The sequence below is a fragment of the Pelobates fuscus genome, chromosome 1 (assembly GCF_036172605.1).
Source record: "Pelobates fuscus isolate aPelFus1 chromosome 1, aPelFus1.pri, whole genome shotgun sequence".
NCBI lineage: Eukaryota > Metazoa > Chordata > Amphibia > Anura > Pelobatidae > Pelobates > Pelobates fuscus.
The window spans coordinates 430602227-430618514 of NC_086317.1; the positions used below are offsets into that span (position 1 = coordinate 430602227).

Below are 16288 nucleotides of genomic sequence, written 5' to 3' on the forward strand. Positions count from 1 at the left end.
TCTAAAATGTTACTACTTTTTCAGTTCTAGACAGAACAACATCTTCCTTATTTCCACAATTATCAGGGCCCCAAGAATACACACTCATGTTAAATGCCTAAAAACACTCGATTCATCAACTTGTATTAATAAATCATTTTACCTTCATGAATGACTGATGCCTTTTTCAAGGTGAGAGTGAAAATAGACCAATAAATGTGTTTTTATTATTACTGAAAATAAAATATTCCACATATTTTGTAATGAATGCATACGTTAACTGTTCAGTGCATATCCTGGCTTATCCAAGTGCCATAGAGCAGCCATCTTTAATTCACTTTCATCAGAAGCACCATGAATTTGCTAAGACCCTGCACAATTTGATAATTTGAAATTGCCCTCATGCCAACAAGCTGACACATCGGTGCTCACATGACAGGACTTGTAAACACCGATGCCCAGGAAGAGTGTTTTTAAGTCCAACAAGCTGAAGCTAGGGATATCAGTAAAACGATAACGCGATAAACAATGCCAAGGTCAGGATTATAGAAGGTAGAATACTCAGGAATAGCTAAGGGTCAATACTAAGAACATTCTAAACACACTTTAGCATAAATTAATCCACAAGGGGTCACAGAAGAAATTGAGGGGGTTTAAATAGTAAAATTGTACAGGATGGCGTCATTCCTGCTGCGCAAGATCGTGAGAACAACGCGACACCCATATGTCAAAATGGAAACAATCTCCCTAGACTGACAAACGCTGGCATAAGAGGAACTTTTTGGAAGCAACCATCTTCAGAACTGACACGGAAAGACACCCCGGTAGGCAACGTGAGGAATACGTAGAGTATTTCAAAGAGATAAAATCTTCATGAAATTCTCACGTTGACTGAATTGAAATTTTACTGGAATTCAAATGCAATCAAAAGCTAACATAAGACAACGTTGAGATTTCTTTGTTTTATGTGCAAGCCGGAAGTAGCATAAATGTGACACAATGCTTAGTGCTTCTCGCATCATGAGAGATGGACTGTGTAAGATGCAGGTGACTCTTGGCAGTCTTTACAAACTATGCAGAATCTCGTAGGTGGCAGAGCCACTTAAAGCCCCGTTCTGATAAATCAAAACATAACTGAATAGTTAAAAAGCACATATGGTATTCTAGCACTTCAAACACTTTGATGAGTATCACTTTGGATAATAATAAGAATGATTGACAGTCTTCTTTTAAAGGCTCTATGAAATGTGTTTTTTGTCTTGAGCAGCACTGTGATTTCTTGGTACAGCTGAATGAATAGCACACTCTATGCTTGAAAAGGCTCTCAATGGATAGTTTGGACAACAGACTGTCACAGGCTCTTAAAAGGTTAATGAATAGATTAAAGGGTATTAAATGCTTCATTTCTTTAAGCTAAAAGTGTGTGTATATTTCCCTGTCAGTTAACCAATACAGGCATCACTTTTATGATTTATTACCAAAGTACATGTATTTGTTGCAAGTCATTCCGTTCTATTCAATTCCGTTCTATTAATGCCTAGAGTCATACTGGAGGCTGAGTGGCACAAAAACTGGTCATATCTTGGTTTGAACAGGTGGAGTTAGGGTTCATAGGACATGGCTGTCGCAACAGTCATTAGAAAAGGTATCTAAAGTATCACTAAATGAATGGGACTGGGCAGGAAGCATAATCGTCAAAATAATTGATTTCTGTTAATAAAGAACAGGGCAAAGCAGTCAACCCCAATTTTCCTTTCTTTATTATTGGAGTTTTCAGCGAAAACTGGTAATACAATGTGGAATTAATTTTTATGTTATGAGTATTGTTATTATCTGCCTGAAACTCCAGAATAGGACATTGGAAAGATTTACATTTTATTGTAGCTTAAGAAAGATATAAAATGTCCTAATCCATCAAATTAATATGATTAGCCACAATACCCCAATGAGTGGCAGCTCAGCAGGTTAAGGACTGGTGGCATTTGTTTCTCTTACTTTACCTTCTACAACAAGCTGTACTATAGCCAACGGGTGCCCTCTTTGCCCGAAACTCTTAAAGGGACACTATAGTCACCTGAACAACTTCAGCTTAATGAGGTTGTTCAGGTGACAACTATAGCTCCCTGCAGCCTTTCTCATGTAAACACTGTATTTTCTGAGAAAATACAGTGTTTACATTTAAAGCTAGGAACACCTCCAGTTGCAGTCACTTAGAGTGAACCAGAAGGACTTCGGAGTTGATGGAGGCATAACATGCCTCCATCCACTCAGATCTGCTGTCAGCAGAGCACAGGGCAGCACTGTGCACATCATCCTGTGAATCAGTATCTCCTCCCTCTGCATGCAGACACTGAACTTTCCTCATAGAGATTCATTGAGTCAATTAATCTTTATGAGGAGATGCTGATTGGCCAGGGCTGTGTTTGAATCATGCTGGCTCTGCCCCTGATCTGCCTCTTTGTCAGTCTCAGCCAATCCTATGGGGAAGCACATGTCAGCAGACTGCTTGTTTTTCTGAGTCTAACAGCATGCAGATTTACAGCTTCAGGCTTGAATACAGTAAGATTTTGCGATATTTATTGAGGCATGAGGGGCCCAGGGGGGCTAGATGGTGGTTTTAACACTATAGGGTCAGGAATATATGTGTTCCTGACCCTATAGTGATCCTTTAAAGTCTAAAAGAGAGGAGCCATAATATGGGATGCAGAACAGCTGGAATTCCATACTCTCTATTTGCAAACTTGTACATTCAATTTATCAGACACAGTCTTACAGAACATCAGGAGGATGAAGAGATAAGACCAATATAGATATATAAACATCAATGTATCTTACATGTTGTTAATCACCTAGTGAGTGGTAATGACAAAATAAAAGCTTGAAGTGATGTCATACTACGTAGATATAATTTCCACTACTAGTACTCTACTGGATGGTACTGGCCACAAACCCAGCTTAATTCTCATCAGTTTCTTGTATTCTTAGAGATCACTAGAACAAACCTTAAAGGACTAAAAGTAATTTGTCCGACTCTAGGGACAAAGGGATCCAATGAGTGATCATTGCAGAAGAACCGTGTGTGTAAACAGTAATCAGAGACTTTGCATGCCTGTGGCAGTTTATAATAAACTGACTTATATAAGGAAATGAGTCCAGGAGCTGCACTGCAATTAACTTCATTAAAAGCATAGGATATTCCCTTCAGAAACCAAACAATAATAAGCACAAACCAAAGGAGGAAGAAGTCTAATTGTAGCAATAACTTACAATGAATATCTTTCATGAACTCTGAATTCAGAACTCAGCATAACAGCTTTCTGAAATGATACGATATTCTAAACATAAAATTCCAATGCAGTTTCACCTGTGTTGTAGTAGTTGTAGTTTGGATTTTCTTAATTTCTTTTCCAAGATCTCTGCCATCATCGGATCTTTCTGTATCGGATACGGTGCTACTTGCATCCATATTTACTATGGATTTGCTTCCAGAAGATTCTGTTTCGAGAGTTGTAGCAGTCATCTGAGCATATTCAAGTGCTTTTGAGGATGAAGCCAACTCCCTATCAGAAATGCTATTTAAGCTGTCAGCTGTAGTATGGATCTTGAAATCCTTGTCCCCGATGACTCCCGATGCACATGTGAGGTCTACACTGCCAGTCATGTGAGCAAGCAAACCAAGGTCATCATTAACACCAATGTGAACATGAGCATCCTGAACACTTCCAATAGTAATATGGTTGCCACCAGTCAGTTCAGGTAAGAGTTTGTCATCTGAATGCGTCATCTTATCAAAAAGGAATGAGGTATTATTTGGAGTCGTTTGGTCTTTTTCATCAGCCAACGTAATCAGAGGACCATCTTTTTCTTCATTTTCTTTGATAATGCCAACACTGTCATGAACATTATTTTGGAGCTTTTCGACAGCTGCACTGTAGACATTATCTAATAATGACTCCACCTCAACAAGAGCTCCATTTTCACCACTCACCAGTGTCTCAGGAGATAAATCTAAGTCGTCAAGTTTTACCTCAGTGGCTTCAACCTTTTCAGCCTTAATGTCAACCAAGAGATCGTGAACTTCCACACGGACTCCACCAGTTGGCTGATCTGGACTTGTAAGAGCATCATCAGAAATTTTTGTAGCTATCAGCAAATCTCTAGTATCCGTATTAACAGGATAATCCGCATCACTTTCGGGACTTAGACTATGTGAGAGATCTTCTATTTCTCGAATTTCCAGGCCTCCCTTAACAGCTGCTGCCTGAGATGAAAGTCCAGATATAGTGCTTACATTTCCCTTCTTCCCCTTTTTGATATTTTCTTCCTCTTGCCTTTGATATTCTTCATACATTTTTGCCAAGTATTCCTTGTGAGCTTCATAAGTGACCTTGAAAAGACAAATATGAAAAAAATGTGAAGGTCATCATGATCAGTTACAAGAACTGTTACAATATAATTCGCTTATGGATATCCTCAAGTGTTCACATTTCTATTCATAACTATTCACTCCAATAGAGTTGACATACATACCCAGCTACAGAAAAAAAAAAAAATATTTCATATATTTATCGATATTTAAAAAATCCTTCACTATAAAAATCACATGGTCAGGACATTCTTTTCTTGGTATAAGTATCAATCCTGAACATAAGCTATACATTTCGTAATCGGATGGGAAAACAGCATGTATCAAGGTCCACCCTATTCTCAGAATTCTATGTGTAGAGTGTATGTGTATGTTTTGCTCTATCATTAAACAGTGCTTCAAATAGTCTATCTTGCCTTTATTAAAGGTTTCTAAAAGCCAAACTGAAAGACCACAACAAAATAACATTAATAGGCATCACATAATGCTATTATTATTTTTTTTTTCTTGCATTGACAAGAGCTAATTTAATTCACCCCACTTAAAATTGGAGGATGATCATCAAAATGGCTTAAATTATGGTCTTCGTAACCCAAATGGTCATAATTGCAAACTAAAAGCAGCAATGTAGCTTCTGTCGAAAATGAGATTGTATTATGCACTTTGAATTAATTGCTTCCTTGCTCTAATAATGGCATACTCTAGATGCCCGGTTTATTCAGAGGAAAGGGATAAACAAATTAAAGCAGTTAATTGTACAATTATATGTACACAAACACAGCCAGCTGAAAGCAGAGTTAGCATGCTGCCATTAAATAAGGGCTGGGCACATTTGAAAAGCAACCTGTAACTATGCTACAAACACAAAAAATTGAAAAAATAGTAGCAAATCATACCTCCAACTCAGCCACTTTAAACAACAGTTTGCAAGTCAGTTTTAAACCCATCAAAAGTTAACATATAGTGAATAAACTCCATTTTACAATCATGATCAGTGAAATGGTATAGCAAATTAGGATGTTGTTAATATCTACTAAACAACTGAAATAGCAAAACTAAGAAAAAGGGATTTTACTCTTAACAGTTTAGCGGATAACTCCCTAATTTGGTACTGTATAACTTATTGACAGACACCTTCATTCATCCCCTTTAGGGAATAGTGGGCATCCAAATTTCAGTTTTTCACTTTCACTACACACTAATTATTACTAATTGTCTCCTGCTTTGAAAATTTCCAGACAGCTTGCAGCAGCCTTCTGTGTTTGATTAAAGTAAAATGACTTTGATCACACACTACTGACACCATAACCAATACAATAGGCTGAAGTGGTTATGGTGCTTTGAGAGTTCCTTTAATTAAACATTTTCCTACATTTTTTTATATTATGGAATGGCACCAAATACTCCTTACACCATAACTACAGCAGGCTGCAGTGTTTATGACTCCTCAAGTGCTGCTTTAAAGGTGTAGCTATTGACATCACATTCCCATCCAGTCCAGGCATGGCCCGCGCACACCTACTGAAGGAGAAATAGAACCTTTCTTTCTGTTTCCCCACCCCAACATACTAGGGTAAGCTTAGAACAATGATTGACAGGCAGAAAAGATGGCGATGCATAGTTCTAGGATAGAGTGGGTGTTGATTACTGCATTCATTTTATTTTCAGACTTCACAAAACACATTTGTTAAACACAAAGGATAAGTAATTATAATGTAAAAAATCCTGGGAGGGGACTGCTCCCCTTTGAGGAAAGTTTTTCAATGTTTTTATTATTGTAACACAAAGGCCAGACATGTACATGGTTTCCAACCCAGCATTTGAGGCCCAAAGACAGGAATTAGACTTAGCTAAATTTGATTCTAATATGGATACTGACACAATCTCAGCCTTTGGTGTGCCTTGAGAACTTAGTTGGTCACCAATGCCATAGACCGTACGCAATTATAAAAAAGTTTAAAAGTCAACTTAAAGCACATTTTGGAATGGCAGATGTTTGAGCAAAGCACTGCTCACCCTTCAGGTACAGAGTGCATAGGTTGCTGGCAAAGTAAACATCATAACCTCGATTCTTGTTTTACTAAATCCACAAGATGGCACCAAATCAATATGAAAACTGTTTGGCTGAATGTTAGCACAGTTTGACTTGTTGGAAATTACCTTGGAATGAGCTATGGAGAGGGTATCGACCCAGACTCTCCAGCCTCCCCACTCATACTTTATTGCGTGGTACAGAAGTATTCGGAATATGTTGTATACCATCTCTGTGATTTTCTGTTCTTCAGAATTCTTCGGATTGATATAACCAAGAGAAAACATCCAATCCTGCCACACGGAGCACTGAAGAAGGCATCTAGGAGCAAGAGAAGACAAGTCTTCTAATAGCAATAAAATACCAGATAGTTTGTTGAAACATAAAATATTGGTGCAAAGCAAAAACAATACAAAAAACGAATGACTCCTTAACAATGATCTATTGCGATGCATATATAAATAATATAAAAATCGCGAATGTCCAACATCTTCCACAAGTAGTGCAAAAATACAAGGGTTTTCAGTAAAGCCCAGCATTTTACCTTTTTCCTTTACCAACATATCTTGTATGTCTCTAAAGATGTGTAATTGTACCTCTGCTGTATACACATAAGATCCAGGATGCTGTACTGTACCTTTGTAAGTATTTTGTAAAAAAATGAATGTTGGATTTTATTCAATAAACAGTTGACTGCAGTGAAATGAAAAATAATATGCAAAATACAGATTAAAATTGCTGACTGGGAAGCTTTTTCTCATTGCTCTTACACCTTGTTTTTGGTCTTTTTTTGTAATTTGATTTTCAATTCTCCTCTTTGAAAAAAAATCCAATTTGGTTTGTGATTAAAAGCAATTCAACTACTATCCCTGAATGTCCATACTCAATTAAACTGCATTTAGCTAATTTAAAAAAATAAGCCTAAGTGCTAGAATAATTGTCACAATTTAGCTCATTATTAATGGCCTAATTGTAAACCTATTGCCATGAAATCCATTGAATGAGACACATTCACGGGTAAATTTGGGGATTTTAACTCCATACTCCTTGAAGTAATAAATATGATTTCTAAATACGATAGTGCCATGGAAATCCATCGTTAAGCACAGTGGCAATTCTAAAAATGCAATTCTAAATGTCCACAATGCTAAATATAATCCCATATTCCGTTATCAAAATGCTAAGGGTTTACTAACTAAACAGAGAATTAATAAATACATTTCAGCAAGTTATTCCAAAATAGGCAAGTTGGCAAAATTACATCTTAACTATTCTTCCAATTGCAACATGGGCTTAAATGTTCTCAAATCTGTAATCAACCTGCAAGGAACATTATGTAAGATTGCTTTAGGTAAATAAAGAAATTGCACCCATCTTTTTTGTTTCAAGTTTTTCATTATGTATTGAGAAATGGATATACTAGAATGCAAATTTTAACTACGAATCATAGCCACTGCATTTTGAAGTGCAGATTTTTCCCTTAGGAAAAAGAACATCTGTGATCGCAAACAAAACAATTGAAATGATAGTTACAGTCAAAAACAACAAAGTGTTATTCATGGGAACAGAAAACGAAATTAGACGGATCTCACTGAATTTTATACTGTTAATTTTTTCTCGAATAAAAACTAATTCGTAAAATAGAAAAGAAAACAAGTTCTGTGAACCTTACCGTCTATTCTCCCGGCTGTTACTAAAAAGCTTTATCATGTCAGACAGGAACAGGCGGCGTACTTCCATTAGCTCAGAACTTGGTGTGGAATTTTTAAGCAGCGTTGCTACGACCTTCAAAATCACTAATAAAGTAAAAAAAATAAAATAACATTTTATATTAGTAACATATCACAGAAAAAAAGGTCCATCTAGTGGGTTTCTTTAAAAACCCGAAATAAAAACACACATATGACATACACATAAGCCACTTTCCCTAAAATAATTAGCATAGATAAGTACCCGCCATCATACAATTATTGTCCCTTAGTTAATTTCTATTTCTCTGCAACCGACCAGCTACATAGCAATAAGGTTCCAAGTGATGATAAATGTTTTTGTACAGAGACATTAGAAAAGAGGTTTAGGGGACATCAACATGTAACACAAAACCAATAACACACAAAAAAAAGGAAAAGATTTGTAAAATATGTCCTTTAATAAAGCTCCAAATGCTCCCACAACAACAGCAATTTTATTGCATTTCACCCAAATCATGATGGATATTTGAGTGAATCTGGTGCAGTGTATACTCTCATTATCTCTGCTTTTGTTTAAAGTTTGCCAACGATTCTATACCCACTTACAAATAAAATCTTCTAAATTAAAGAAAACAACAAATGGATCCATCTGATCTTATCGAACACTCTACATAGACATTCTGAATCTTGGAATATAATTTGAAGTTGTTATAGTGACAGCCAGGAGTCCCCTAAATGGGACTGGATGATTTAGGCAGTTGATGGCCAGGCTGCGTTTTACACTCATGGCAAAGGGAAGGATGACAAGTTAGAATGATGACCATTAAATTGGTTATTTATATGTATGAGAGCAAAACTTACTTGGATTTTGAATTTTTACCGTCGAATCTGGCTCTGGGTGAGGCTTGTGGACAACCTGTGTGCAAACCTGTTCCGTTAATATCTGCAATACATAAAAGAGAAATATTTATACCATATATATTTTTGCATGTCAATTTGTAACCAGTTAGAATATTTCAATTAGCTAGTACTATGACAATCAATGACAGGTTCTAATTACCACTTTGTCAGCTTTGTCCTAATAATTAGCTGTATAAATAATATTATTCAATGTCAATTAGTAAGTAAAGAAGTTTTGGTGTCAACAACTATTCAAAGTTCCTTTTTGGAACACATGAAGACAAACTCGCATGGTTGAATGATTTACATAATGAGAAAAATAGATTGACTGCCACTTCCTACTATCATTAATATTGTTTTAGATCAAAGAAAACTTTGATTTGTCTATCTACTCCTTCTAAATTGATTAATTAATGTGTGCACGCTTTCCCTAGAAGTAATTCACACCGGAGACAAAGTTTCTGATCAGTGAAAAACCTGAGGAATGCCTTTATTCCCTGGAGTGGGAGCTCCTTTTAAAGCAGAAATACGTCATGTACAGAGTCACAGTTAAACATACAGTATACTTTCAACAATTGGTTAACAGTCTAAGGGGTCTTGTCTAAACCCACCCTACAGGATGTGATGTCATCATTACAGAGTTCTCCCACCCATATTCCAGCTCCATCTTGGTTACACGATGGGAGGGGAAGTGAGTGAGTAGTTTCTTTCAGTTACTTTAACAGTGATTCTCCATTTTGTTACACGTGGCATATAGCTGTTAACTGGCACAAAGGAAGTGGGGGAGGAGTTAGTAAAGGAATTTGTTACACGAGGCTTGCTCGATGGGAAGGGGGGAAGGTAGGAGGATTTTACAGAGGAAATAGTTACTGAGCACACATGTGTAAGACATTATGACCCTCTTACAAGGATATTAGGGAATGTGTGACAAATAAGACACAAATGTATAATAGTAAAAAATACATTTTAGTATTTTACCCATAACAATATCACAAGAGTATTTTTTATATACATAATTTAGTTTTAAATGAAAAACAAACAAATAATCATTTTTTAAAAATACTGTAGTGACTACCTAATTTAGAAAACAAATTATGACAAAGAATAGGATGCTAATCAAAACAGAGAAGTACCACAGAGTGACCACTACAGCACTCCAATTCTTCTGCATTTCGCTTGCCCAAAGGGGCAGTACAGGCACCCAGACCACTTCAGCTCATTGAAGTGGTCTGGGTGCAGTGTTCTTAGTCCTGCAATGTAAATCCTTGCAGTTTTAGAGAAACTGCAATGATTATCTTGCAGGATTAAGATTGCCTCTGGTAGCTGTCAATCAGATTGTCCCTATAGGTACTTCCTGGATGTTTTTTCTGTCAATCATTTTTAAATGTGTTGCAAGCAAATGTTTGCAGTAACAATACAATCGTATAGCAGACACACATGTGAGAAAACAAGAATGTAGAAGTATAGAGCACTGTTTTTTTTTTATATTTGTCATGAGTACTATAAATTTCAAGATAAAGTCACACTGTTGAGCAGCATACCAATAACCATCAAGACCACACAACATTAGCCACACAGTCATATAGTATATTATCGTACAAGGCAGATGGGGTAAGCAACAGCCTAAAGAATGTTGTGTAATAGAGTAGGACTACGAACAGGCATTCTAAGGGTATGTAGAAGTAGTGGTCAATTCAAGAATGTGTGAATGGATGGGGTGTTTCAGGCAGCAGGTAAGTACTCCACTGTGGGGACCAGGATATCCCCCATGCAAGGGGGTCTAGACTGGTCACAGATATTGGCTCTCTTCTGGCCAGGAGATCGGCCATTTCTCCCATCCAAAGGCATAGCTAGTAAGGCTAGGCATTAGTTGCTTGGGTGGCTTTACTCTTCACACAGGCGTAATCCAGTGCTCACACAAGGTTGTCAGGCCTCCCACACCTCCCCCTGTCATTACCTACATTGGCTTCCAGTTAGCTATAGGGCTCAATTTAAGACTCTGGTGCTTGCCTACAAGTCCCTACATGATGCTGCTCCAACCTACCTATCCTCCCTAATACACAAATATGTCCCGTCGAGGCCCCTGCGCTCTGCTGAAGACCTACGCCTATCCTCTGTCTTTACTCTCACACCTGATGCTCACCTCCAAGACTTCTCCAGAGGTGCACCTTTTCTGTGGAACTCCCTTCCCTTCTCAGTTAGACTTTCACCCAGTCTCCACGCCTTCAAAAAATCTTTGAAAACTCACTTTTTCAGGAAAGCATATCATCGAAACTGTTAGCGGGTTTTCATACTTCACGCCCCCATGACTTCTCTACTGCAACTGTCAAAACTAACCTACTAAGTTCTCAGTGATAACTTTTCTAGCAACCTATTTCATTACCCCTACTTATACCTTTTGTGTCACTATACCCCACTCCCTCTAGCATGTAAGCTCATTGAGCAGGGCCCTCAACCCCTCTGTTCCTCTGCGACCATTTGTCTGGTTACAATTACATGTCTGTTTGTCCACCTATTGTACAGCACTATGGAATTTGCTGGCGCTAAATAAATAATAAAATAATAATAATAATTTTAGCCCTTTACATTTAAACCCCCCCCCCCCCCCCAAAAAAAAAAAAACAGTCTATAGTGTTAGGAATACAACTGATTTCCTAACAAAACAGAATCCCTTTAAGTCTTAAATAAGTTTAAGCTCAATTGTGCGATTACAGGAGGAATGTCATGCAGGTCCCATCTTTTTGCAAGACAAACAGAAAGCCCAGATTGATGTTTCTTGAGGCCTTGGCAGTGAGGGGGACCTGATGCACCTCTAAGCATAGCAAGGAAGAGATCAAGGTCCGTATTACCTAATACACGTAGGGGCAACTTAGTGACAAGTAAATAAGCCAAAACAGATTGTAAGAGAAGTGAAGATTGACTACAGACAAAATTAGCTTTGTTCGTTCAAAAGAAAAAGACTTAAGACTATAAAAATGGAGTAACGTCTTGTAACAGATTAAAGACAACCTGTCTGTTTAACTAAATTTACATGACAGTCAGCCATTACGACCTGCTGATCAACAAAACCTACAGTACAGACTGCCCAACCTAGCTCAACAGGATTAAAACATCAAAATAATATTAGCACAATTAAAGGGTTAAAGAAAAGAGCTTGGTAAGCCAGCATGCCAAAAAAAAAAAAAACAACGTGTTAAACTGTACATGATACAGAACATGACAAAGTGTGAAATAGACAATAAAAGTGGCCTTTAATTTTTTTGACATTAATGCCTTGCAGATGAGAAGTGGTAAAGGTCACACAGAGCACATGTTTTAGCTTCTAAAGGATAATACTTCTTCCTAATAAATAGCTAAGCACACTGCAAGGCATATAGTGTCAGTTGGGTCAGTCCAGGTTTCACTTTGATCAGGGTTGGGAAAATTACATGTCTTGGGCTACCTTAAAAAAACTGCCATGGATAGAATCCCGGTGACATACAATGATCACTATGCCTTGGCACTATGGCACTATGGCACTATGACCGTTGTATAATACTCATGAGGTTTAGCCAATAGAAAACCCAACAACTTGGGGGTTGTAGGGTCATAGGCTTATTAATCTTAAAGTCAAGCGATGCAGCTATTGAAGAGCTTGAACTGTCAAGTACATGAATCTTGTCCAAGTTCCCCACTTCCATAGCCTTGTCCCATAAGTACATGAATCTACACCGAGTACCCCATATCCATAGCCTTGTCGCAAGAGTATATGAACCTTCACTGAGTACCCCACATCCATAGTCTTGTCCCATAAGTACATGAATCTACACCGAATACCCCACTTCCATAGCCTTGTCCCGTAAGTTTTTTTGACCAGCCACACCTAATGTTTGTTCCATCTCCAACCAATTATTTTTGGATTCATAAAATCCCAATGTTCTGATAAGACGATCACAGCGTTAAGCTAAATCTTACAATAAGAACTCAAATCTTAAATCTAAACTTTCTCCCCTATTTTTTTTAGAGTGTAATTTAATGTGTAGCTGCTCTACAAATAAAAACACAATTTCCAAATTTGCAAAGATACATGTGGACATACGCTGTAATGGATGCACAGGGCTATTGAAGCATAATCTAGACCAGTAACAATGCTATGGCGCCAACCATGCAATTCCTGGAATGCCGCTGGATACGATTAATCACCCTCCAGAGGTGTGGATTAACACTATGAAAAACAATCATTTTTTTTCTTCGGCAACTTCATTAAAAGCCAACACAGCATTTTCTTGTGCTGCATCTTGGCAATTTTATCAAGACAAGGGAAGCATCAGAGATATGAAAGTAATTATTGAGATTAATGTCACCAATTTCTTTTTGTGGCACGTAGTTTATAATTGTTAATGACATATCTGTTCCATGGAAGCCAATCTCAAGACTAACACTAAACCACCATCAAATGTAATCTTGCAGGGCTCGTTTACACAGGCTATGCTAGAGACCACTGACCCATCAATACGAAGATGATAAATATTAATAATAACGGTCTGCAGCTATCAATGCATTTGTTTTAGGAGAATATTTGCCACATTGGTGAAATAATGTCATAAACCTAATTCAAACCTAAATATTCAGAGGATCTTCCGCATAATAGTAGGAGACAGAAGTTAAAATCCTTCAGGTTTGCTCATTAAGCTTGGAATTGTTGAGAAGCGACAAGGGAACTGTAAACTTTAGCTAGAAGAGCTAATCTTGTAAAACAGCTGAAAAAGGTTTCACATTTGGCTACTCGGCAGAACATTTCTGAATCTTTTGTCAATCCTTTGCAATTCACCATTTAGTGAAAAACCTCTTTGTGTCGTCTCTTTGAAAAATAACTTTCAAATTCCCTGCTTTTCAAGACTCTTCAGTTCTATGATGAAAGTCAACGGTTTCTACATGATAAAAATGCAAATTGGTGGAGAAAATACTGAAAAGAACCACCTCCAAATCCAAGATGTCTACATAGCACAGAGATACAAAGGCTGTGATGGCTGAGAACTAGGGGGTGCTGCAAAAACCTCCCAGGGAAGTTCTAGTAAATCCCTGAAATTAGCAAGGAATGAGCTGAAGTCCACGGCCTGCAGCAATATAGAGATTCTGGAGCACTCTGGTTGACATGAGTTTCATCTGCCATTCTAACATACAGGTTCTGGAGCACTCTAGCTGACATGTGTTTCACTTGCCTTTCTAACATACAGGTTCTGGAGCACTCTAGCTGACATGTGTTTCACTTGCCTTTCTAACATACAGGTTCTGGAGCACTCTAGCTGACATGCGTTTCACCTGCCATTCTAACATACAGGTTCTGGAGCACTCTAGCTGACATGCGTTTCACCTGCCATTCTAACATACAGGTTCTGGAGCACTCTAGCTGACATGCGTTTCACCTGCCATTCTAACATACAGGTTCTGGAGCACTCTAGCTGACATGCGTTTCACCTGCCATTCTAACATACAGGTTCTGGAGCACTCTAGCTGACATGCGTTTGACCTGTCATTCTAACATACAGGTTCTGGAGCACTCTAGCTGACATGTGTTTCACTTGCCTTTCTAACATACAGGTTCTGGAGCACTCTAGCTGACATGTGTTTCACTTGCCTTTCTAACATACAGGTTCTGGAGCACTCTAGCTGACATGCGTTTCACCTGCCATTCTAACATACAGGTTCTGGAGAACTCTAGCTGACATGTGTTTCACTTGCCTTTCTAACATCCAGGTTCTGGAGCACTCTAGCTGACATGCGTTTCACCTGCCATTCTAACATACAGGTTCTGGAGCACTCTAGCTGACATGTGCTTCACTTGCCTTTCTAACATACAGGTTCTGGAGCACTCTAGCGGACATGTGAATATGTCTCAATATACAGATGAATTTTAGTGGTGGGAATCTGGATGTTTCTTTTTTGTACATTCAGCTATATTTTGGGATTACCTCATTGTACAGCGCTACGGAATCTGATGGCGCTATATAAATAATAATCTTGAGAGGAGTCTGCTTCTCACTAAGCAGAGTTTAGTGGGGACAGGTAGTGGAGAGGGAAGAGATAAGACAGATGGGGAACAGGCATGTAGCTGGGTGACAGTGGGGCAAGGGAGCAGGGGAGGAGGGAAGAGGAAAGGGCTAGCAAGTCCTGATTTGGTGCAACCTAGCAGATTTGCCCGTTTGAGTGAAGATGTTGGGAGCATCAGCTTAGGAGTAGCTGTATTAGAGGAAGCTGTTACTTCTAACAGCAGAGGTAACAGCCCTCCTAGTATGGATGGGGATCAAAATGTAAGGAAGGCAAGACAGGTTGTGGTGGTAGGGGACTCCATCATTAGGAAAGCAGATAGGGCAATCTGCCGCTCTGATCGGGACAACCGGACAGTTTGCTGTCTCCCGGGTGCTCGGGTCCGGCATGTTGCTGACAAAGTGGATGGATTATTGGGAGGGGCTGGGTATGACCCAGCGGTCATGGTCCACGTTGGTACCTGGGATGACTTTGCGATTGGGTACAACCTTTATAGTAGTGATGGATTGAACCTAAACGGGAGAGGGTCTGCAGTGCTGGGGGATAGGATGGCTAGAAGGTTGGAGGAGATTTTAAACTAGTAGTAGGGGGGAGGGTGATAGCAATCTACAAAATGGAGGACAGAAAGGAGATGGGCTTCTCTGTTCTGAGCTTGCCCCTCGGGGGGAGGGGCAAGCTCAGAACAGAGAAGCTATGTAATGTTGATAATTCACAAAAAGTACAAGTGACTCATGATATTAAATGTATGCTTACTAATGCAAGGAGCCTAAATCACAAAATGGGGGAACTAGAGGCAGTAGCATACGCTAAACAATATGACATAATAGGCATAACTGAGACATGGTGGGATGAGACACATGACTGGGCAGTTAACTTAAATGGGTACATGTTATTTAGGAAGGATAGGAAAAACCAAGAAGGGTGGTGGGGTATGTTTGTATGTCAACCATGATTTAAAGCCAAATCTTAAGCAAGTGGAATGCGATGAGGAAAATGTGGAAGCTTTATGGGTAAATATCTGCTTGGTGGAAAAGAAGGGAAAACAACTATTGGTTGGGATATGTTATAAACCACCTAATGTTAATATTGACGAGGAACAACAGCTGTTTGAGCAAATTGAGAAAGCTGCAAATCTGGGTAACACTTTAGTTATTGGAGATTTGAATTACTCGGACATAAATTGGGACAGAGGGACTAGTAGCCCAGCAAAGGGAATTAGGTTTCTAAACTTGTTAAATGACACCTTCATGTCACAACTTGTACAAGCACCAACTAGAATGGACGCTTGTCTGG

The 16288-nt window shown here is 38.5% G+C and overlaps 1 protein-coding gene across 6 annotated transcripts in view; it reads right to left on the reverse strand.

Moving 5' to 3' along the window:
• The window catches only part of NBEA (neurobeachin), a 520018-nt gene that overhangs the window by 312088 nt on the left and 191642 nt on the right, over positions 1 to 16288 (reverse strand). For all 6 annotated transcript variants that reach the window (XM_063429275.1, XM_063429259.1, XM_063429266.1 and 3 more), the window contains exons 19-22: positions 8930 to 9011; positions 8050 to 8173; positions 6506 to 6698; positions 3344 to 4366 (exon numbers count right to left, since the gene is read on the reverse strand). In XM_063429275.1, the coding sequence (XP_063285345.1) occupies positions 3344 to 4366; positions 6506 to 6698; positions 8050 to 8173; positions 8930 to 9011 (1422 nt within the window). The remainder of the gene's footprint in view (positions 1 to 3343; positions 4367 to 6505; positions 6699 to 8049; positions 8174 to 8929; positions 9012 to 16288) is intronic.